Source organism: Phalacrocorax aristotelis, chromosome 11, assembly GCF_949628215.1.
Source record: "Phalacrocorax aristotelis chromosome 11, bGulAri2.1, whole genome shotgun sequence".
NCBI classification, from domain to species: Eukaryota; Metazoa; Chordata; class Aves; order Suliformes; family Phalacrocoracidae; genus Phalacrocorax; species Phalacrocorax aristotelis.
The window spans coordinates 5,971,006-5,993,686 of NC_134286.1; the positions used below are offsets into that span (position 1 = coordinate 5,971,006).

Genomic DNA, 22,681 nt, shown 5'->3' on the forward strand with positions numbered 1-22,681 from the left:
TTATCGTTTTCTGTTTTCAGACTGATACAGCATATTGAAATATTGGAGAAAAAAATCTAATTTAAGGTTAGGCATCACTGTTAAAGTCACAAAGTCACATAGATTGGGGAATGTTAACATGGTACCGCTTTGGTTTTTTCTATTTCTGAGCCTTTTTGGCTTCCTCCATAAGCTTGACTCATTAGCATTAACAGCCTGGAAAATTCTACTTTTTGAGACACGGAAAAAAAAAAAAAGTCTGATTCCTGGCTCTGATTCCACAGCTTGGTCACTTGCAGTGGATGCAGTAGAAGAATGTGCTCTTGGTAATGTCGCTCCTGTGTATTCAAGTTTATTAAAGGGTGCTCTAGAATGAATCATGAGGATCTTTTGTTTTATTAATATTGGATTTGGGGGATGGCTTGCTTTGGATAATTTTGTACTTGTTCTTGTAAAACTTGTTACGTTTTCTGTTTGGGTTTTGGGTTTGGGTCTTTTTTTTCCTCTGCAGCCATGAATGATAGAAACACTGTTGGTTTTGGAACTCTTACTGCTGCTTTGTTTTTCTCACCACAGAAAATGAAATTCCAAAATGCATTTGCAAGTTGATGCTTTAATAAAAGAAATGAATTGTACAAGCGCAAGGAATGCAAGATTCAGAGGCTTATTTGGGCTGTGTTATGGTCTATAACACCATACCAGCTGAAGTTCTGATAGGAACGCTAAGTAAAATTTTCTTTTCTGTTCAGTGCAACACAAGAGAAGCCACTATTAAGTTTGTTAATGAATTTAAAATATTTTGTTAATTAATTTAATTTAATTAACTTCATTTGTTAAATATCTGCCTTCAATTTCTAGCTTCAGCATTTGCTTTTGGATCAGACTAGCGAAGTCTGCTAAGTTGTAACATTTGTAAATGTTCAACTTGCTACTGAAAAGAAATAAACTCTTCCCTTGTAGGCTTCAAGCACCAGGGAAACTTAGAAACTTTAGCAGAGACAGTACTTGCAACTAAGTTCCATTCCACGCTTTAGCTCTTAAAACTTCTGTGCATTTATCATTAGTACTATTAATATTCAGTACAAATCATACAGAAGGTTACCGGCAGTGGCACAGTAGTCTGTACGCAGTGTTTTCTAAAACACTGAAGCACAACTTAATATAGCTCTGAGGGCAATATTCTCTATTTTGCAATTTTTCCTATTATTTACGCTTATATTTACTTCTATATTGCTTTCTATTTGTTTGGGTTCTTTAACAAGGAGGGACAGTTCTGACATCTGCAGCAGAGCGAAAGCTAATCATGTCAGATGTGGCAGTGGTTAGTGGAGGTCGCTGGGTTTGGGAGACCAGAGCATAGGTAAGGAGCACCTGCAGCGAGTGCTCTGGCACATGTAGATTGAAGTCTACTATTCTTTCTACACAACAAGTTTGTATTTGCAAGGAAGTAAATGTAGATGGGAAATTACATCCCTTTCAGTGATCCATACTGATTCCCCATGTAGATTGTCCGTGCCGAGTGTTGTTCATTTTTGAAAAGGGAGAGCAAACTCTTACAGAGGGTTCTTGTGGCACATTATCAGTTTCTGCAAGTGGAGTAGGTGCAGAGTCCCCTATAAATTTACAACCTTATTTACTGCATAATAAGTTCCCAAGGGACATAAACTCTCAGGTGCAATGATCTGTAGAGGCCAAGAAGAAATTGGAGGCAAGCGGACTCACCAACATTCTTCAACTTACTACTCATAAACCTTAGAAAAAAACCATTTAAAACTCTGAGACAGCCTAATTTTATCGAAACAGTGCACTGTTTTAACTTCCTGTTACCCTAGAAATCTTCAGGATGCCCTGGCAATCTATGTGACGTTCCTTTGCAAGAACAAAAATCTGTCTTACACTTAACACTGGTATGGTAAAAATGTGCTTGCATTTCCTTATTTGCTCATGCCTTGGAGTCACCTTTTAATACAAATTGCTGTGAATCTCCCAATAATTTTGAAATTAACCTTTTTCAGTTTCTGGCCAGCATGTCCAAGTCAGGTTCCTTGTTGCAATTTTCAGTATGTTGTTAGGGGAATGCAACCTGACCTTTTTGTACTATTTAATAGGAAGGTGTAAACATTTACTTAGTATATGATCCATCTTGCGCTTGAAATATATTTTTAAGAGCAGTGTGATCAGATTCCCATAAACAGAAACATCATATCTCTGAGTTAACCTGTTTTCTTTTCTCTGAGAAACTCCACAACATTTAAAGTACACTCCTTTTGCAACCAGGAAATAATTTCCACCTAACAAATAATTCCAGAGTGTTGCTGCTGTAACCAGCTTAGTTTATTTAACACAAGCTAAGGCACTCCATATTTCCCCTTGCCTTGGGTAATGCATTGTGTGTTTGTTGTAGGGTGGGTTTTTTTAAAACATTTCTTAAAAGGGTTATGTTTTGACCCAATTTTTAGGGTAAATTTATCCAACTTCTGCCATGTATATCGTATTTGTTGTAAAAGCTAGCAACAAGCCAGGAGAGAATTCCTCCAAAACAAAATAATACCGGAACAAAGTAGCTGGCCGCAAACTAGGCTATTCTTAAGACTTCAGCAAATGAGCTACATTGACTTAGGATTCATTGCAGTTTTCCTGCCCTGTCATAGTCTGCAGTGTTGGTTTGCTGCTTATGCGGTGAAAAACACAACAGTCTTACAGTGGAAAGAGAACCCTAAACATGTATTTAATGAATACAATGTGTGCATGCAGTATGTGGATGCACATGGTTGCCTGAGAGGATAAATTTGGCCGTTGTAATTACAGCCTCCGGTCACAAAGGTTTTACTTGGATTTTGCAGACGTAAGGTGATTCTTTGCAACTTGACTGTGTTTAAGCGGGTCTAATTTTCAGTTAGACACTGGAAATTTGGCTCTGCAAAATTAAAATAAAGTACTACTTTTGGATGAAATCACCTATTTTGTTGCTGCAATTTAAAATTAAATTTTTTTTTTCTAAAAACATATTGAAGATACATTTTTGAAATTAGTTTAAGTAAATGTCTTGTTATTTAAATGTTGAAGTCTTCAGACTTTTCAGGGTGTTTTGGTTTCCACAAACAACTGCATACGATCATGAAAAGGCTCTTATTTTTTATAATTTGAATAAATATAATTCCAACTAAAAATTATAAAAGCTCTTCTAAAATCAGTGGAGAAGAACAAGGATGATTTTTCTTTAGATCAAATAGTCTATTCTCAGCCAGGACACATGGCAGGGATCCTAGCCAAATACGTGGCAGTATAGATACTATTCAGTGTGACTGCAGGAGAAAGCATAAATCAAACCATGTTTCCGGTTGCTTTAACTTGTTCTGCCCACTCGTGAGGAAGGCAGCTGGTTAATTCATGCTGCGGCATATATAAATGTGGATTAAAGTCACCTTTCATTACTCTTACAAAACTGAATGGAATGTTTCACATTTCATTGTCCTCCATATACACACCTCTCTACAAGTCCTTTTTCTATTAGTACACTAGGAAATCAATGCTTTTGTTTTATGTACTTTAAAGTTCATTTCTGCTGCAGTACATAAGCCATAGAATGAATGAAATAATCATTGTGAATTTTGGCATAGTTTACTGAAAATACATACTATTTTCAGCACTTGGGTACGTACAATGTTCCGTATAAAACCTCCTCAATTGCAGAGATCTGGCTGAGCAGAATTGACAGCTTGATACTAGCTATTGAGATTTGGATATTTGACTTCAAGTAGTTCCAGTTCAGTAGCTGCTATTTGCTCTGGAATGTGTGGGGGAAAATACTAAACTTCTGTCAGGAGTTTGCACGGTTACTGTTGTAGGTCGAGTAACATCAGAGAGTAAAACACCCTCATTTCCTGAATTTGCTGCTTCATGTCATGTCCACTGGTAACAGTGACTGGGAAATTGTCTCGGATCTCTGCTTATACAGTCACATTTTAAGTATACTCTTCTACAGTTTCTAGATGGATATGTTTCATTTCTATCTTCAGGAAGACGTATATCCAGATTTCAGAGCCACTGAGCTAGTGGGTTTTAAGGCAGAAATCTTTGTAATGACATATTGGTGTTTTTTCTTACTGTAATCATAGTGCAGCGAATTAGCTTGTTCAAAGCAATATTCAAAACCAGGCTTGATCAGTTTGGTTCTTGATCTTTTTCCCTATGTTATCCAGGTACTTCATTGACACTATTCAGTTTATCTTTGTAAAGCTTCTTGTGTGGGTTGTGGTAATGATTCCGTTTTAAAGCTGGAAACACAGGCAGAAGAAGACCTAATAAAAAACTTTTATCATCTAGAAACTCTGTGATGGACAGGAAATCGTCCTTTCTGAGTCTAGTTCTTTAGTCACCAGACTGTTCATACAGTTCTGACTGGTTTTGACTGAAACAATGTGTAATGACTGCAGTAACTCCATAGTTAAACAAACAATTTAAATAAGTTGTTAATAGGCAGTTTCACTTCATTTAACATTCCTTCCTTTGTTTTGATTCATACTTCTTCTTTAAATTAAAGCCTTTTTAATTACTTCTATCTACTTTATTTATTTTAACAGCTCATCTTTATTACTGGTATTCTAGCCATAAACCTAAGTATGAGCTTTGCAATCAATGCTACCAGAAATGATGACTTACAATATGAAATTTGGATTAATTGCAAATATTATTGTCTAGTTCCAGGCTCTGATTTAATTGCCTTGTTTTCATATTAATAACTTCTATGGCTTTAGAAATGAGTATATTTTCCTTTGCTTATTTGAAGGTAGACGGGACAATTTAGCAAACCAAGGATTTTGGGAACTACCTTTTCCTTCTTTGTAGGCAAGAAGTGAACATCAGAATGATCACGTTTTAGTAGCACTTGACAGTACATAGAATAAATTCTAAATAAAAGTGCGTGGACAAAACCTGAAAAAACAATTCTCTAATAGTTTATACTTTTTGTTTTGTGATCCATCACTGAATAATAGTTTATATAAACAAACTACATAAATTCAATAGTCCATTCGTGAGATTAAAACCTTAATCAGACCTAAACGGTTTTCTTTTATTTTTGTTTGTTTGTTAAATGTAGGTTAAAATGTAGTTGCAAAAAAATACAATTAATTTTAAAAAAGCTGATAGCAAAGTGTAAACATAAAACTGTGATAAACTACAAAAATTACAATGGTATTAATTATGTTTTATAATTAGCATTGTAGGTTTCTTGGGGAAACGCACCTGGTGAGTAAGATCTTGTACTTCATTAATTTATATTACCAAGTTCTAATTTATTTTCAAGTCATTGTAGAGGCAGACTAAAGAGGACTTTCATATGGCTGCTTACTCAGCTATAGAATGGAAAAAGGGTATATTGAAGCTCTTGTTTACACAGATATCTGCTATCTGTCCTAATTTTTCTGAGCGGTAAATTGTCATACAGTCCATAAATAATTTCTGACTCCTGACATTCCCAGGTAATGAAATCTCTAAAAGTACAAGTGTTACATTACTGCTGGTGGTGATCCAGTCTGCCACATTGAGTCAACACTTATAAATATCCCTCCAGTTTCAAGTGCAGTTCTAATTAAAACCTAGAATTTGGATAGTCAAGTGCCAATTCGTTCATAATTCCCCAGAGCACATGGAAAATCTAATCTTCCTCCCTATTTTCTTATCCTTTAGATGGCAGCATAGCAGATGCAAAGCTTTGTGTTGCTGAAGCACTACCTGCAAAAGACACCTGCAGTGGGACAGCATTGAGCTGCACGGAGCTGCCATGCTAGCTGGGAAACTGAGAATGGTGTTAACCTCCCCTGCTTATTCGGGTAGCCTGCTCGGTACTCAAATTTGCCCAGATATCTCTTTGCCCAGGTCAGACACTCCTAACTGCCCCAAATTTTATATATGCTACCATTAAATCATAAGATTTTTTTTAAAATGAACTTTCTTTCCCAAGTACTACAGAGAGATTATTCCATCTTTATTCATGCAAGAGTGTAGGCAGCCAACAGAATTTTTGTATATAGAAAGTCAGCTTCAAATGTTATCCTAGTAAGAATTTTTTCTGGAACCAGCGAAGTAAAAGTTGTTGATAATTATAATGAACCTATTAAGCCTAGTCATGAGTTTAGTTCCATCAGGAAAAGTTTTAGATTATTTTCTCATCTCTCCTATTCTGTTGAGAATAATTAGTGGCATGATAATCTGCTTATCTAAAAAAGGAATAATAATTATTATTTTCTAATCCCTATACAGTGTGTGATTTAAAACAAGGGTATTACACTTCTGAGTGTTTTTTTTTGTTGTTTTTGTTTTTTTTAATTAGAATTAGGAAAGCCATGAGTGCAAAACAGGTGATACGGTCAGTTAAGTTGTTTTGGGCTGTTTTTCATGAGCACAGTGCTACTGAGCTTGCTTGATTCTATCACATCTAATAAGGCTACAAAAAGTTCCAGGGGCTTCCAGATACGACAGATTTGCAACTGCAATTACAAGGATAAGTCCCCAGCAAGATGACTGTTCAGGTATGTGCTTAACATGGCATTACGTCGTAACAAGTAGTAGTAGCCTTGCCCTTCTGAGTGTCATTGCAGCTGAAGAGTGTAGAAGCAGACACCAAGGACGCTTCCAGGACTCCGATTCCAAAGTGAATAATCTGCTACATTAACAGCAGCATTATGTATTTGCTGAAAATACAGAGATACCTTGTAATGTTTATGACTAGGAATGTCTGCTGTCTAATGCTTCAGCTGCTTTATAGATGGTAAAATCAATAATGGTCTTAGTTTTATATTTTTAAATATTTCAGATACCCATGCTGGTGCAGAAGCTTGTTGTTTCTGAGGAAAAGAGGTATGCATTTGGTGTCTTAAATGCTATATACACTACAAGCTATTATTTCCCTTAGAAGCACGAGAACATATACATGCAGAAAAATGTTCCTGTGACTAAAAAGACAAACAAAAAAACTAAGCCCTGAATTTGTTCTTACTAGTTTTTCGGTCACTCATAGGAGTAGGTGCTTTGTTCCATGGCAGCTCTCAGTGACTAGGAGCACAGTGACTTCTGTGTTGTTCCAAAGGTGGTTGGGGTTGGTTTGAACAGCTCTTTGTGGCTCAACTTTTCCAGTGCTTTCTCAAAAAGGGTGCTAGTCTGAATCACAGACAGGAAAAGACCATGATAACTTCAAAATATGAAACCTTTTGTGGTAATTTCTACTATTGCTTAAAAAACCTTTTGAGGCAGTGTTGACCACAGTTTGTGTGCACATTGAAGGTGTCTGAAATAAGACAGCTTGGTCCCTGAATTATGTCTGACACCTTTGTGTCATTTAAATCCTACTTAATTTTGATGGAATCATGAGAAAGGACTATTTTTCTTTTCTGGAGCACTAACCAGTAGCTGTGTTTAGTTTCTTATAGTCTCTGGCAAGAAGTTGCTATTTACTCTGGCATTGATAATTACAAGTTGTAGTTTGACGGACATGGTGGGGCAATTCGGCGTGTACTAAAAACAAACTCCATATTACAGTAATAGCCATGTTTTCATGTAGGACATAAAAAAAGGGATGGTACCACCCTGCTGCTATCTAAAGGAAATGTCAATTTCTTGCTCTACGTGGAACAAAAATAAAAGATAATTTGGAATTAAAAATAAAGAGCTATGACTGGGTGACCTAGATTATGACAATAAAGATGAAAATTAAAGTAGGTTGTATGTACAGCAATCAGCATTAATTGTGGAAAAATGAACTGACAAAATTCCATGTGCTTTTTAACACTTTATTTCTCCAAAAGTACTAAGCATCAATACTGATTCTCCTCCTGTAAATAGTAAATATATTTTTGTGATAATATTAGAATAACATTTCTTGTCATGGTTTAATGCCTCGTTTCTGCATCACTAGGGAAGCTGCTTAATATGTGCAGAACAGCAGCAAAATTGTTAATAGAAGACAAGCAGCTCGCAGTGTAATGCTTAAACAAGTACTATTGATAGAACAAACAGTGATCTAGCCTTGTAAAGCACCACCTTCTAACCGAAGAATCTTGCTGGTTTTATGTAAATTGTCACAGAGAAACAGACCATGAAATATGTTCTGCATAGAACAGTTCTGCAGAGGATGGAGTATGTGCTTGCTGAGCAACGGATGTCTGAGACTGCAGTGGAGGTGCTGTTCCCTTCCTTGGTGGACTATTTTTGAGAACTTTTAAAAAAAAGACTTGAGCGTTTTGCGTTGCCCAGCCGTTACCTTGGGCTGCTTTACCTAACTGCTTTCTAAGCACTCTGTGTGTGCAAGTGTGTAGCAGTTTTAGGGTTTAGTGTGTTGGCAAGTCAGACAATGGAGCCATTTCTTTAATGTATTATAGCCCCAGTCTTGTTTTGTATTCACTAACCTGTGCATCATATTTATGTCCTTGTTATTTTAACATCTGTACATGACTCAGATAGATCAGAGGTTCTATTAAGGCAGTTTGTCTCCTGCAAAAGTTATAAAGCAAAAATTATTACATACTGAAAAACCGGTTGTATCTAATTGCAAGAATAGTGTAGTCTCAAAATCAATATCCTTGAAAGCAAAAATAATTAAAAGCCATAATAAAATCTATTAGAAGTTAAATTGCTATGATATATTAGGGTATGTTACTAAAATGGCTTCCTATCTTTTCGATGGTGCATTGTAAAGTAAGGCAGGATGGATGGATGAGTCATAATATCCATTATTAAGAAATGGTTAGGACTCACCAATATCCTAGGGTCATTAGGCAGCTTAATGGGAAAGAATTCTAGATCCAGAAAAGGACAGTCTTGCCCCATACCTTCTCATAACTGGGTGGAGTACCTTATAGCAATGCCTCCTTGTAGTCCAGTGTGAACACAGTATAACTTAGGTTATGGATCATCCTCCTTAACAGATAATATACAGTGCTTTCCTGAAGGAAATAAAATAGGAATAAGGCTTTCAAGAAATGAGTAGAATGGCTGCCATGCGTGTAGAAATGCAGAAGTGAAGTATGTAATGAGAAAGCAGAACCTGATAGAATGACTGGCATCTATTCTGGCAAACTTCTTAAAGCCTGCCTGAGTGTGACCATGTTCTTCTATACTTTTTAAGAGTTTAAGTGGGAAATATATTGTGCAAAGCAGATGACAAGAACACACATTAATCACAATTGTCTTTTTCCTTTCCTTATTCTGAAAATATTTTCTTCTTACGAATACTGCAGTTATTTTTCTCTTTAGCAAAATGTTGGATTTATTTATACATTTCTCTATTGCTGAGTTTCTATTTTAACAACATGGAGACTAGGGCTACCTAATTCTTGTAATGCATAAACTTAGAGTGCAATGTTATGTTAGCACAGTATGGATGAAGGTGTGGACTGGAATACTTCTCAGGTAGGATTAATAGTATTTGGGTATAAAGATGATTTACATAATCTTTTATAAGTGTGGATAGATAGCAGGTTGCAATTTAGTTTTCTGTTATTACTTTAATTAAACATGAAGCCCAGACAAGGTCTACTTACGTCGGTGAAATGGTATATTTCTCAGTGTATGTTATAATTTTGTTAAATCGACAAATTCAAACTAAGACTTTCCTGTAGAATTTTACTGACAAGCTTTGTTGTACAGTGCTCTAAGTACTCTGAACTGCTGGGTCCTAACGGCCTCAGTCTGCTCATCAGAAATCTGTGAGCTCCTTTAATCTTAATTTCGCTCCACTGCAATTCCTTTAGTTCTTGTCCATCACATATTTCATCTCTAAGAAGACTCCGTGAAAGTAGATTCATTATTATTAGTGAAGAGTCAGATACTCCAGTGATGAATGTTACAAAGTGGTGGTAAAGAGATGAACAGTCCTCCCATCAAGATGTGAACAGATCTATCTGGACAGCTGAGTGTGAAGTGTGCAGTAAAAATTAAACAAGTCACACATAATGAAGACACACCAACAAAATGAACTATGCGTTAAATAAAACCTCTGCGCCCAAGACCGTATATTGCTACAGCATATGGGAAACTACATACCATAATTCATAATTGTAAAGTATTTTTTTAAAACCTACAAGAAATAAAAAGAGCAAGAAGTGACAACAATAGCAATTAAATCCATTCTGCCAACATCACACATTGTTGCATTATGCTTATGGCTCAAGTTCTTAATTTCCTGGATTTCTTTGGGCTACTGATGTCTCTGTAAGTAAACAAAGACTGATAACTATCTTAGAAATAAAGACCTCCCACTCTCCCAACTTTAGGCACCAGCATGCAGAAAATGACACTGTGTGGGCAGTAATGACAAAAGCTAATTATTGCTTATTTTGTCTTAGCAATCACCTTGGACTGAGGCTGTTTTCTTTTTACACCACAATAAATAATACCGCATTTAAATAAGAAAGCAAAAATGAGATGAGAATGCATAAAAGAGTAAATTGTGTATGACCCAACCAATGAACAGTGCAGACAGTACATGTTCTGAATAAAAGGTGAGGTAGTTAGCTCCCTCTGAAAACTAATGCAGTGCTTATGAATAGCCCTTGGGAGTGAACAATGGCAGAAAAACGGTTGTTTCTGCCACTGCAGTTTAGATTCTTAACCCTCAGAAAAGAAAGACAAATTGCATACAGGATTTTTAAAAGCTTTGATGGAGTTATCCTCCTGTTTCTCTTAATATTCCTTGAGGTAATCATCACATTTCTAAATGAGCAAAAATCTCTGCTCTTTTTAGATATAGTTTCAGTGTGAGATACAAAAAAGACAGGCTTACAAGAAATGTTTCTTCCTTTTCTTTCTTTATTGAATTAGAACTGAGTATATTTAAAGTGCTTCTCTGGTTCCGCATATAACAGTATCAAAAAGTTTGAGTCTGCTGAGGTGTGAGGAGCATTAGAGTGATATCATTTACAGGATCACCGTGGATCTGTAATTTGCATTCCTGGCTGAGCAGTTCGGAACTAGGAAGTTCAAATAAGAACAAGTTTGACACGTGTCTGTCTCTTCTCCACCTAAATGGAAAGGGATGAAAGAAAGAAAGAATTGAGATTTAGTTATTATGTAAAATGTAAACATTACTAATAGGAAATGAGAAAAACATGAACCAAGAAGTAAACTTATAAAGAATGCACGAGACCTACAGGCAATCTGGGTATGCCGCAACACTTAGCTTTAAATGGCAGTTTCACCTTGTATTCTTTCTGTCGTATGAGATACTTCAGATAATGTACAAACATCTGAGACATATCTTTGAGTGCAGCAGCTATACCATAATTGTATCCCAGACAGGACTGTGAAGGAAAGAATTTTCACTTCCATATTGCTCCTAACTCAGCTTCTTGTTGCATTCTTGACCTGCAGGTTAGTGATTATTTTTGGTGCTTAAATAGTGGAATGTCAGTTTCTTGCATCGTTCTTTGTACATGCAAGATAGAATCAACATCATGTACTTACTGCTTAGTAATGTAATTATCAGCTGGTGTTGGTTAGATCTTGCTGTGAATAATATTAAAAAAAAAAAAAGGTAGGTTCCACTCAGAATTATCATCCAAGTTGGAATTACTGATGTACCTGTTAACAGAGATGTTTATTAACTGCATCACTTGAGTATGCATGTTGTCTTTAGTAGAGGTCCTGCTGGGTCACAATCAGTTAGTGTATAATTTGTCCAGAAGTTAATTTAGTTTTCAATTAAGCCATCATAAATAAAGGAAAGAATAGGAAAGCCATATGACTTTCAAAAAATACTTTTTGTATTTCTAATAAATCTGAAGATGTAAAATGGTATAACTTCTAGTATATGTAATTCAGAATGCTCTCCTTTTTTGCAGTGTTTCCATATATCCAGTACATATGGAAAATACCTTTCTGAGAAAGTCAGGATCAGTCACTTCAGAAAGCGCTAAACTCAAAGAGGTTGTTTGTTGTCTGTTGAAAATTTTCGGAGAGACTGTTGTTACTGCCTTCAGTGGAAGATAAAAGGTTCTTACTACAAATATGTTCTTTAATGAGTTGACTTTTCCAATTTTTAAATAAGTTCTCTTTAAAATATTTTAAGAAGTGTCAAAAAACTCACATTGGATAGTATGAAAGTGTGGGGGGTAAGTACATGAAAGAGAACGTGTTTGCACACAAAGAATGAGTGTCGGTTCAAAGAAACCTGTGACCTTCCTATTTAATGAACACAAACCAGCATAGTTCTGTTCTATAATTGCAGTCAGACCAGCAGCAGTCTGAACTAATGTTATTCTTTATCCTCTAAGTGCTCTGTGGTGAAAAAGCAGCAAATATTCTGCCAAAGCAGTGTGCCTAAGATGAGGAAGAATAATGGTAGTTCAAAACTACAGTACAAATTGTGGTTATAAAATGCAAAACTCGGTAGAAAGAACACCTAGCCTGACAGAGACCCGAAGGAAAGCATTACATTCTGATTCTTTTCAAAACTGTTTTAATACAGGGTAATCTACCTCCACTGTTTTTTGCAAGTTCGTTTTTCTGTAAGGACTACAGATTTTTTCAGGCATTCTCCCATTTTTTGAGAGCAACTGAGTGCTATGGTGAGCACACCAGCTTTGAAAGTAGTTCTTTTAATTAGCCTAACAATTACAAAATTCTTATTCAGCTGAAAGACATTTTCTTATATCTCCTTTTAGTTTTATGTATCATGAAGTTAGACAAAGAAATACTGTTTTCAGTTGAAAAATAGAGAATCTGAGACAGAGTTTAGATACCTGAGGTCACACAAGATACCAGTGGTAGATTTAGAAATAGCAAATGCCTCTCCTGATTCCTGTTCCTTACCTGTTAGTCACATTGTTACAGTATTTTATACCCCTTCTTCATAACAGTATTCAGTAAGTTTTGTTCTTGCACAGGATCAAAGACAGTGAGAACTCCATTCAAAAAGAACCTTTTTAAAGATCATTTGTCACAACTTTCCTCTAGGAAAAGCCAATGTAGCAAAGGTTTTCTATTTAAGAAATGTTATTCTACATCAAACTAACATTTGTACTAAATATACAGCATGTCTCTGTCAATTTAAGTATTCCTAGTTAGTAAGATTCAGCCATTAGGCAGATACAATGCAATTTGTAATTATTTTTTTGGTGAAAAGCCCCCTAATTACTGTATAGTCGATCTGGGCATTCAGTGCGCTGCTCCTTTAGTAGCGTTATTCAGTAAGTAAGATTTAATTTACCTATTGTGTTATTACAATATCTGGTTCTTTTGACTGGAACATTTTGTCACACAACAAACATTCTGACAGTTCTCTTGTGAATATATTTTTGCCAATCTGTGTACTCCTCAATTTTGATAGATTTTTCACTATGAAGCAATGTCCTTAAAAGTATTTTTTAGGTCTCCTTTTATTGGAATTGTTAGACACTTGTGCTTTTTGCCAGTAATGTGAGATAAACTGCCTAAAATATCTGGATTCAGATGAGTTTCTAGCATTTCTTTCAGAATACCTGAGTTATGTCTTTAGATTTCATTAGAACTCCTTTTTCATCACCCATTTGCTGAACAACCTCAATGAGCAGTCTGCCTTCATTCAGAAGAACCACTGAAAAATTTATTTGATCTTATTTGTATATTACAGAATTACACATTTTCTCATGTTTTGTGCTCATTGACCTTTAAAGAAGTATGGCAGTCAGAGCAAGTGTTAGTTTTTGTGAAGTACTTTGCAAACTTCTTCTGTCTTTAGGATGTTATTATTTCAAAGGTGAAATATGTATAAATCAGGATGTTTATAAAATTTTCCATTTGCTCTCATCCACTTTTTAGTACAATTGCATAGAAATGATTTTCTGTTAAAGGAATTCCTGTTTCTAAAGGATTTTAAAACTTTACAAAGAAAGTAGATTTGTGGTCCCCATTTTTCTGGATATTGTGATCATCCTAAACGATGTCATCATGAAGAGCTTGTGTCTGAAAACCAATCTTACCCTTCTGATGCATTATTGATATGCTTAATGAAACTGAATGAGGTTTTAAGTTTTAGGATCTCAGTGCTTGTTTACACATGTGTACACAGGAAAATTAATGCAAATTAGTTCTGAAATTATCTTAATTCATTTTATCTTTAGTTTAGGAGTGAGACAAGATAAACTAAATTAAGATCATTTTAATTTTAAATAAGAATATCTACACAAGGACTTAGGATAATGTAATTAATCCACTTCAAAGTTCATATATTTTAGTTAATTCCAATTAACCTTCTTGAGTGTCGTCATGTTGGTAAATTCCTACGAACAGCCTATCTCTAATGTAGTAATGTAGATGAACAGAAAGCTTCTGGCATCTCTTTCCAGAGTGAGAGCAGAGAACATCTTTCCTGAATATGATTCTTTCTTCTGGGGGATCACAATGGACGGTTACAGGCTCATTCGTAAGGACAGGCAGGGTAGAAGAGGTGGAGGAGTCATACTCTACATTAAGGAATACCCTGAACGTATCGAAGTCAACTGTGTTGATTGCGACTGCTCTATCGAATGCCTCTGGGTTAAACTCAAAGAGGTCATCTCCAAGCAGGACCTCACAGTGGGCATCTGCTATCGACCTCCTAACAATGATGATGAAGCCAAAAAAGCGATACTTGGGGTACTAAAGCAAGCTTCTGGCCCACAGAACCTGGTCCTTATGGGTGACTTCAACTACCCAGACACCTGCTGGAAGAACAATACGGCAGCTGGCGTGTCATCCACCAAGTTCCTGGAATGCGTAGAGGACTGTTTCCTGATACAAATGTTAGCTGTGCCAACCAGGAATGAGGCACTGCTGGACTTGCTATTCACAAGCCGAGAAAGCCTGCTTCGTAATATCTCGGTTAGTGAGAGCCTTGGCTGCAGTGACCACAATATTGTGGAGTTTGGGATCCTGCTGAGTGTGCTGAAGGTCACCTCTAAGGCAAGGGTTCTGGATTTTAGAAGAGCAAACTTCAGCTCACTCAGGGCTCAGCTGGGAGGGATTTCGTGGAAGACAAAGGAGCTCGTGAGTGCTAGGAGCTCTTCAAGAACTCTCTATGGGAAGTACAAAGCCAGTTTATCCCCTATAAAGGAAAGGGAAGTAAGCGGAGCAAGAGGCCCCCTTGGCTCAACCATGACCTCCTGGGTCTACTCAAATCCAAAAGGGAAGCATACCAGCGATGGAGAAGTGGAGGATTATCCGTCGAGAGCTACAAGGGCATTGTGAGAGCTTGCAGAGATGCAGTTAGAAAAGCAAAAGCCCAACTCAAACTGAAACTGGCTGTAGACGTGAAAAAAACTGAGAAAGGTTTCTTCAGGTACATCAACCACAAGCAGGAAAAGAAGGCAAACATAGGCCCACTGTTAAACGGAAAAGGAGAGCCAATCACCAACAATGCTGAAAAGGCAGAGGTCCTCAACACTGTCTTCACCTCTCTCTTTGCCAACACCGTCGGGTCCCAGGCTTTGGGAACGAAGTTGCCTTTGATCCAAACACCGACCCACCATCAGTGAAGGAAGAGTTAGTACATTAATTATTACAGGAGCTTGACCCCTACAAATCCATGGGCCCTGACGCCATCCACCCGAGGGTGTTGAGTGAGCTGGCTGACATCATTGTGAGGCCACATATCTCTATAATCTTCAAGAAGTCATGGAGAACGGGGGATGTCCCAGAGGACTGGAGGAAGGCAAATGTTACCCCTATCTACAAGAACGGCTCGAGGGAGGATCCGGGTAACTATAGGGCCATCAACCTTACTTCAATCCCTAGGAAATTTATGGAACGAATCCTCCTGGGGGCCATCACAAGTCAAACGAAGCACGTGATTGGGAAAAGCCAACATGGCTTCACTAAAGGCAGATCGTGCTTGACAAACCTGGTGTCCTTCTATGACAAAGTGACTTGCCTGGTTGACATGGGGAGGGGGGTAGACATTGTCTACCTGGAGTTCTCCAAGGCCTTTGATACAGTCGTCCCCCCCAGTGTCCTCCTGGAGAAATTAATGTGTTATGGCCTAGAAAAGTGGTCTGTGCAGTGGGTGGGGAACTGGTTGACAGACCGCACCTAAAGTGACGACCTGTCACAAGTGTGGCCCCCCAGGGATCGATATTGGGGGGCCCAATATTATTCAATATCTTTATAAGTGATCTTGATAATGGCATCAAGTGTAGCCTGATGAAGTTTGCTGGTGACACCAAGTTGAGTGGGGAAGTAGACACTCCAGAAGGGAGAGCTGCTTTGCAGGAAGACCTGGATAGGCTGGAAGAGTGGGCCAACAAGAACCTTATGAAGTTCAACAAGGACGAGTGTAAGGTCATGCACCTGGGCAAGCATAATGCTGGAGTGCAGCACAGACTGGGATCCACCTGGCTGGAGAGCAGCTCTGTGGAAAGGGACCTGGGGGTCCTGGTGGGCAGGAAGCTCAACATGAGCAAACAGTGGCTGCTGCAGCCAAGAAGGCCAACAGGATGCTGGGTTGCATCAAAAAGGGCATCACCAGCAGAGATAAAGAAGCCGTTATCCCACTCTACTCAGTGGTTGTCAGGCCACACCTGGAGTACTGTGTACAGTTCTGGTCCCCGCTATAGAAAAAGGCTGTGGCCAGGCTGGAAGGGGTCCAGAGAAGGGCCACCAAGATGATCAAAGGACTGGGAAGCTGCCATACGAGGATAGGCTGGGAGAACTGGGTTTGTTCAGCCTTGAGAAAAGGAGGCTCAGAGGGGATCTCATCCCCAAGTACCAGTACTTAAGGGGCAGCTACAAAGAAGATGGAGACTCCCTCTTTACACGGCGTCCCATGGAGAGGACAAGGGAGAATGGACCCAAGTTGCCCTTGGGGAGATTCCAACTGGACACGAGAGGGAAGTGTTTCACATTGAGGACAGTCACCTTTGGAATAATCTCCCCAGGGAAGTGGTTGGCTCGGCCACGTTGGACACTTTGAAGATCCAGCTGGACGGGGTGCCGGGCCATCTTGTCTAGACTGTGCTCTTCCTAGAAAGGTTGGACTAGATGATCCCTGAGGTCCCTTCCAACCTGGGATTCTGTGATTCTGGGCTATGTTACTCTGCTTTGTCTAACTAGGCTCACTTTCTGAGGAATATTACAGGATTTTTGTAGGTTTATTTTTCTAAGGAAGAATAGAATTCCCCAAATGCTGTGCTGTTTACATTACTGAATGTGTGGTACAAAAGGCATTATCCCAAATACCAAAAATCTTACTTTTTCTAGACTTACTTTTTCTAGACTTCTAAGCATTTGTGTTCATACAAATATATACTTCTCTCATCACTTCACTGGATCATCACTGGCGTCACACTCCTTTATCATGTGTACAGATATATCCCATTTTGGGGGTTAGATTGTGGGGGTTTTTTTGGTTTGTGTATGTGTGTTTGTGTTTTTTTTAAGAGTGAGATGCTGTCACATCTCTTCCTTGTTGATGGTGTGAGACCATTACCTTTGGAAGACTGTTAGCCCTCATAACTCACCCTGAATCCTCATTGCAAAGACAGTGGGTTTTAATTTGGATGAAAGCAGGGTCTGTGTTATAAGCTGTACATCTACTGTTAGAGTACAGTGCACGTAAGAGGTTTTGAGAGAGTTGTGATGTAAAAACCAGGTAAATCTGCAATGCTGACATAATCTAAATGATAAAATGTTTTAAGGAAACCCTTTGAAATTTCAGGCTTTGTGCTCAGATTTTGGATCAGAACTGCATTCAGTTAGTCCTCCTCAGCCCTACTTACTATTTACATTACCTGATCTTGTGAGATTCAGAATTTTATCCTTATCATTTATCCTTTGTGCCATATACAGATTCCAAGTTACCTATTCCGTATCACTTACAGTGTGCATGCTTGTATGTACACGCACAGGAAATAGATCATGGAGATCACATAGTTAATGTCCAATGAGGAGATACATTTGAGTGAAATAGAAAGTAATTTTGTCATTCATTCTTTTCAGACTGAACCAGTGTTTAATTGCACGGTGTTTTCATTACACTGCACCTAATATTTAATCACTTAGTACTGTTTCAACTCTGATAGGTAGGGCAGAAGGACATGCAAAAAGTTGAGTTAATCTTCAGCTCTTTTTCTCTAAAAACTTTTAAGAACGACTTTATCAAAAAGCAATACATTTCAAGTTTATAATGAACTTTTTTCAAGACCTTTAACTCCAAGGCTTCAGAATCTTTTTCTGTACTATGATCTTCCCAAACATATTAAATGTGAGAATAGACTCTAAAATTAAAATAACCCGTGGTCTATTTTTTTAAAAGTTTAAATGTAATCACATGATATTGGACAAGCTATGTTCACACACCTCACCAGAAATAAATTATACTTTATTTTCCAAGAAGTTTGCTCTCTTCACATGGTTTCTCTTCCCCAGAGTGATATTGCAAACTGCTTCTCTGTCCCTTTCTTGCTCTAACTTACTGCCATTTACTCTTCAATCAGCTCTTCCCATTAGCAGGAGCAGATTTCCGCCTGGTTCTCTGTTTTTCTCCTTGCAATTTCCTGCGCTCATTCTGGATGCCTCAGCTTACAGGCTAATGACCAATTTCTTCTGAGCTGCGTATTTCCTTGTTTGCGCTTTCATTTAATCTACGGCCCTACTACAACACTTCTCTGCACCAAAAAAGCTTACACTCTTCTTTCCTTGAGTCATATTTTTGTTCATCCTTTTCCACAGATGCCTTATTCAATACTGCCATCAGCTTTTTCCTGCATGTAGCACCCTACAGTTTTTGGACTTGTTTCAAAATTCTCTCAAATCTGTGCTCCCTTCTTATTCTTCCCTTGCTTCCATTTATTTTTATATCACTGCATAATATGTTGTCACTGTCTTCTGGAAAAAAACCTGACAAAATGAGGTGTTTATCTGTGCCTTTCCATTAGTTTGACATTCGTTTCTCCGTCACAAACATCCTTCATTACAAAGAAGCCCAAGTTTCTCATCTGCTTCCTATTCTAACTGTTCTGCTTGTCCCATCGCATTTCCTTATATTTCTTGCATTGTTTTTGTCTCTCCTTTTATTTCACTTGACAATAAAAACATGATTAAGCCTTAAGGCTCTCAACCTTTAAAAAAACCCAAACACCTGAAACACTGCTTATGCTCTTCTCTCCATTTTCTTTTGGTTTATGCAATACTCTATTTAAGGTTGTCTCTTTTCCTCTCAATCTTGCCCCACTCCAGCTTCTGCACTCAGCTAAAACGATTGTTACCAAATTTTTTAATCACACATTTTTAGTTTAAAACGGTTCTCATCTTACCTGAGCTGTCAGATGCTTTTACCAGTCAGCCATGCTCTTTTTTTTTTTTTTTTTTTGATATCTTGTAATTCCTTGTGTTTTCTTATTCCATCCCATTATGGAATTAGTCTGCATCTGTCTTGCGTTTGTCTTACTGTATTCTGTTCTTTAAGACCACACAGCATTTTATTTCATAATTAGGGCTTCTATTTTTGTAATCATACCAATCATAAAATTTTAAATGAGCTTAGCTTTTTCTTAAATCATATTGTTTCATTCAAAGAAGCTAGTAAAGTTTAAGTAAGAAAAGGAATTTGAGAATCTGCACAGAAATGGCTTACAGAGCTAAAATGGTTAAAATGAAACATGGCACAAGCATTTACGATTTTAGGACATTATCTAAAAGTGCAAGGCTAAGTAACATTTCAAAGTGGTAAGTAGCATACGAAGTACTGTAAATTAGGGCTACTTATAGGGTAATAATCACACCTACCTGGAGGCAGTGTATTTCATCTAGTAATTACAATGCTACATTCTCTTCTTATTATACTAGTGATGCTTCATCACATACGCAAAAATGGGAGAGGAAAAAAAAACAAAATGTGGTACTTCATCCTACACTGGACAAATGTCAAATCATTCCAAGTAATTATGTCGCTATTTTCAGTGACTATAAAAAGCCCAAACATTCACTTATGTCAAAGTCCATAGGCAGAAATCCAGGATTTTCAAAAGTGCATAAAGACTGTGGATATTTTTCACCAGTACCTTTGAGAAATGTTCACCAAAATCCAGCGTACATCTTTGAAAAACTACAGTGGAATATCAGACGATCTGTATACAACAGAATCTCATTGTGTAAACAAACTGTTTCTAAAACACTTCATGACATGAGAGGAATGATATAGCTTGTAAATCATCAACTTCTGCTGTTGAGTAGATTAAGCTGTTCTAATGAGAAAACATTCTATGCGGCAATTCTATGGTTTTCAGTGAAATAGCATTAGAGCAGAAAGAATTGTAATTTGTGGCTAATCGGAGGGGTTAGCTTAGAATCTACTGGGCACTGCAGTCAAAGTAGGTAGGTGTCTATCTCATTTTTAACATATGCCTGTGAAACTTTTAGGTGGAAGGAAATTTCATCTAGTCTTTAAAAGTTTTCATTGAAACCACCAACATGAGTACAAGATAACTGTTGCATATGAATTTTGTAAGCAGAATGACTGAAAATATACATCAGGAAAGACTGACTATTTCTGCACCTGATATTAGTGTTAGAACATTATTAAAATTAATATTGTTTACAGGAAAAAACAGATACTGGATCATAGTATTGCATATTCAAGTGTGCTATTTTTTATTTGGAATTTTCCACATTATTTGACCTTTAGTATAGTAAAATTTGTTCTTGAACATTAAGAAAAAGTGTTCTAAGGTTAGTCCCTGAAAAATGAGAGTATAACTTAGAAGTAAATTCAGGGCTCAGAGATTCTCTGCAGTGAGAATTAGCATACGAGACTTTTTATATAAAGTTAGAAAATAAAAAAAACAGCTATGCAATACATATTCATAAAGCTATATCCATAAAGCTTACTCTAAAGTGTACGATTATTGCATTAAAGTAATTCAACTTTTTAATGAAAATCAAATAATAATTTCTGCAATCTTGATTATTATTGTCCATACACAATTCAATAACGTCTCACTTGGAGTCTAAGATTAAACTCATGAATCTATAATCTCAAATATTGTGTTTTTCATGCAACCTCAGGTAGAAAATAGTCAATAACTTTTCATTTAACCTCAGATAGATGCTAAGCAATCATCTTCCTTCACAACTAATACTGCTTTAGAAATTAAAATAGAAAGAAAAGCCCGCCCATCCGTCCGTGTCCCCCCCCAAAAAAAAATAAATTCACTTTGATCTAGAGGAATAATAAGAACAATGAAGAAGAAACTGTTTTATTACACGTGCAGTCACACCAAGCAGACTTCTTTACATTTTGTTCATTCAAAGCTTTATTAAAGAATGTTATTTCACAGCTTCTCTTTGAAGAAAATTTCTGCTATGGCAGGATTATGCAGTAGAGAATCATATCTAGACGCTCTTGGGCTGGAAAGGGAGCTCAGGGCAGCAAGTCTTGAGCTGGGGTGGGCAAAGTGACTCTCCCAACAACAAAGCACCTTCTGCTCCAACCTGTTCCCCAGCCTTAGGCAGAGGTTAGGGACAGTTGTAGATTATAGGACAAGAGTTGTCAGTGCAAGATGGGGCAGGGAGAGTACAGGTTTTGTGATACAACTCTACATTTATTTCCTTTACTTATATATAACTCAAACTGCTGCCGAATCAGCTTTTAAAAAATGATTGGCCACATACATGAAAATACTGCATACAGAGCTACAACAATAAAAAAAGTCACATTTTGAAAAAACACGTAACAAAGTATTGTGGTTTGCTGTATCGCAAGGGTCCCTAAGGGTACAAGTGACAGAGGACAGCAGACGCATGGAAGAACAGGCACATGATAGTACTAGAGACCCCAAATGTATAAATACAGATCACAAATGGCCAATTACTGTTCACTGAAGAAATGCAACCATGAAAGCCGAGTGGAACTGCTTTTGGAGCATAACAAGAACATATATACATGTCAAACGTGTTCTAAATATCTCATGGCAAAAAGAAGATAAATAGGGTGTATTGAAAAAAAAGATGTGCAGCCCTTACAAAGCATACAAACAGAGAAAGAACAGGAAGAAATGCCAGGCTCCAACTCTGTCTCTGCTCTTAAGAACACCACATCCTGCAGATAAGCATCTGCAGTGGTGGTATTTGATTTGCCGTTCAGCACAGATTGTTACTGCAGATTCAGTAATCATTTATAAAGAACTACCTTTCAATTTGTGTGCCTTTTTGTGCTTGTGAAAATTTGCGCGATGGGCCAAAACATGTGGCTCAGTAATTTCAGATCATGCAGTGATCTTCCTGTGCTCAGTGAGCTGTGTGGGAAATGGTTTTCATAAGCTGGGCATTTGAAATGCGGTTCCAGATCTTTCTATCACACTGCGTCATAAAAAAACCAAGCAGAGCTAGATCATCTGCTGATGTAAAATACTGTGTCTGAAGCCTGTGTCAGCTCAGGATCTGCTACAAGAATTTTATGCAGAAATTTACACATAGCCAGAAGGTTTGCTTTGCAGAAGCAGTCGAGGCTTTATTTTATACTGCTACTTGGAAGAATATGTAAATTATAGAGGCACCAGACTTTTTTCTTCTTGCCTCCAGATGTACCATTTCAATTCCGATATTGCCAGTTTGTCTAAGCGAGGTTGGATTAGGTCAATACTTCATGCTATTCCTGAAGCATCCTAGTTTTCCTTAGAGTCTTTTCATTGAATAAATTGCGCCTTAAGTCAATACTGAGCAAATCACTGTGCTTGGAGGCACTATTGCAGACAAT

The 22,681-nt window shown here is 37.4% G+C and overlaps 1 protein-coding gene across 5 annotated transcripts in view; it reads left to right on the forward strand.

The window, feature by feature from the left end:
- Nucleotides 1–22,681, forward strand: part of PCDH11X (protocadherin 11 X-linked) — a 520,325-nt gene that overhangs the window by 413,633 nt on the left and 84,011 nt on the right. Inside the window, exon 7 of one of the 5 annotated variants that reach the window (XM_075106679.1) lies at nucleotides 6,797–6,844. The exons of the other annotated variants lie outside the window; for them this stretch is intronic. Coding sequence (XP_074962780.1) covers nucleotides 6,797–6,831 — 35 coding nt within the window. The 3' untranslated portion in view covers nucleotides 6,832–6,844. Of the gene's footprint in view, nucleotides 1–6,796; nucleotides 6,845–22,681 lie in introns of those variants that run through there. 5 annotated transcript variants of the gene reach the window in all.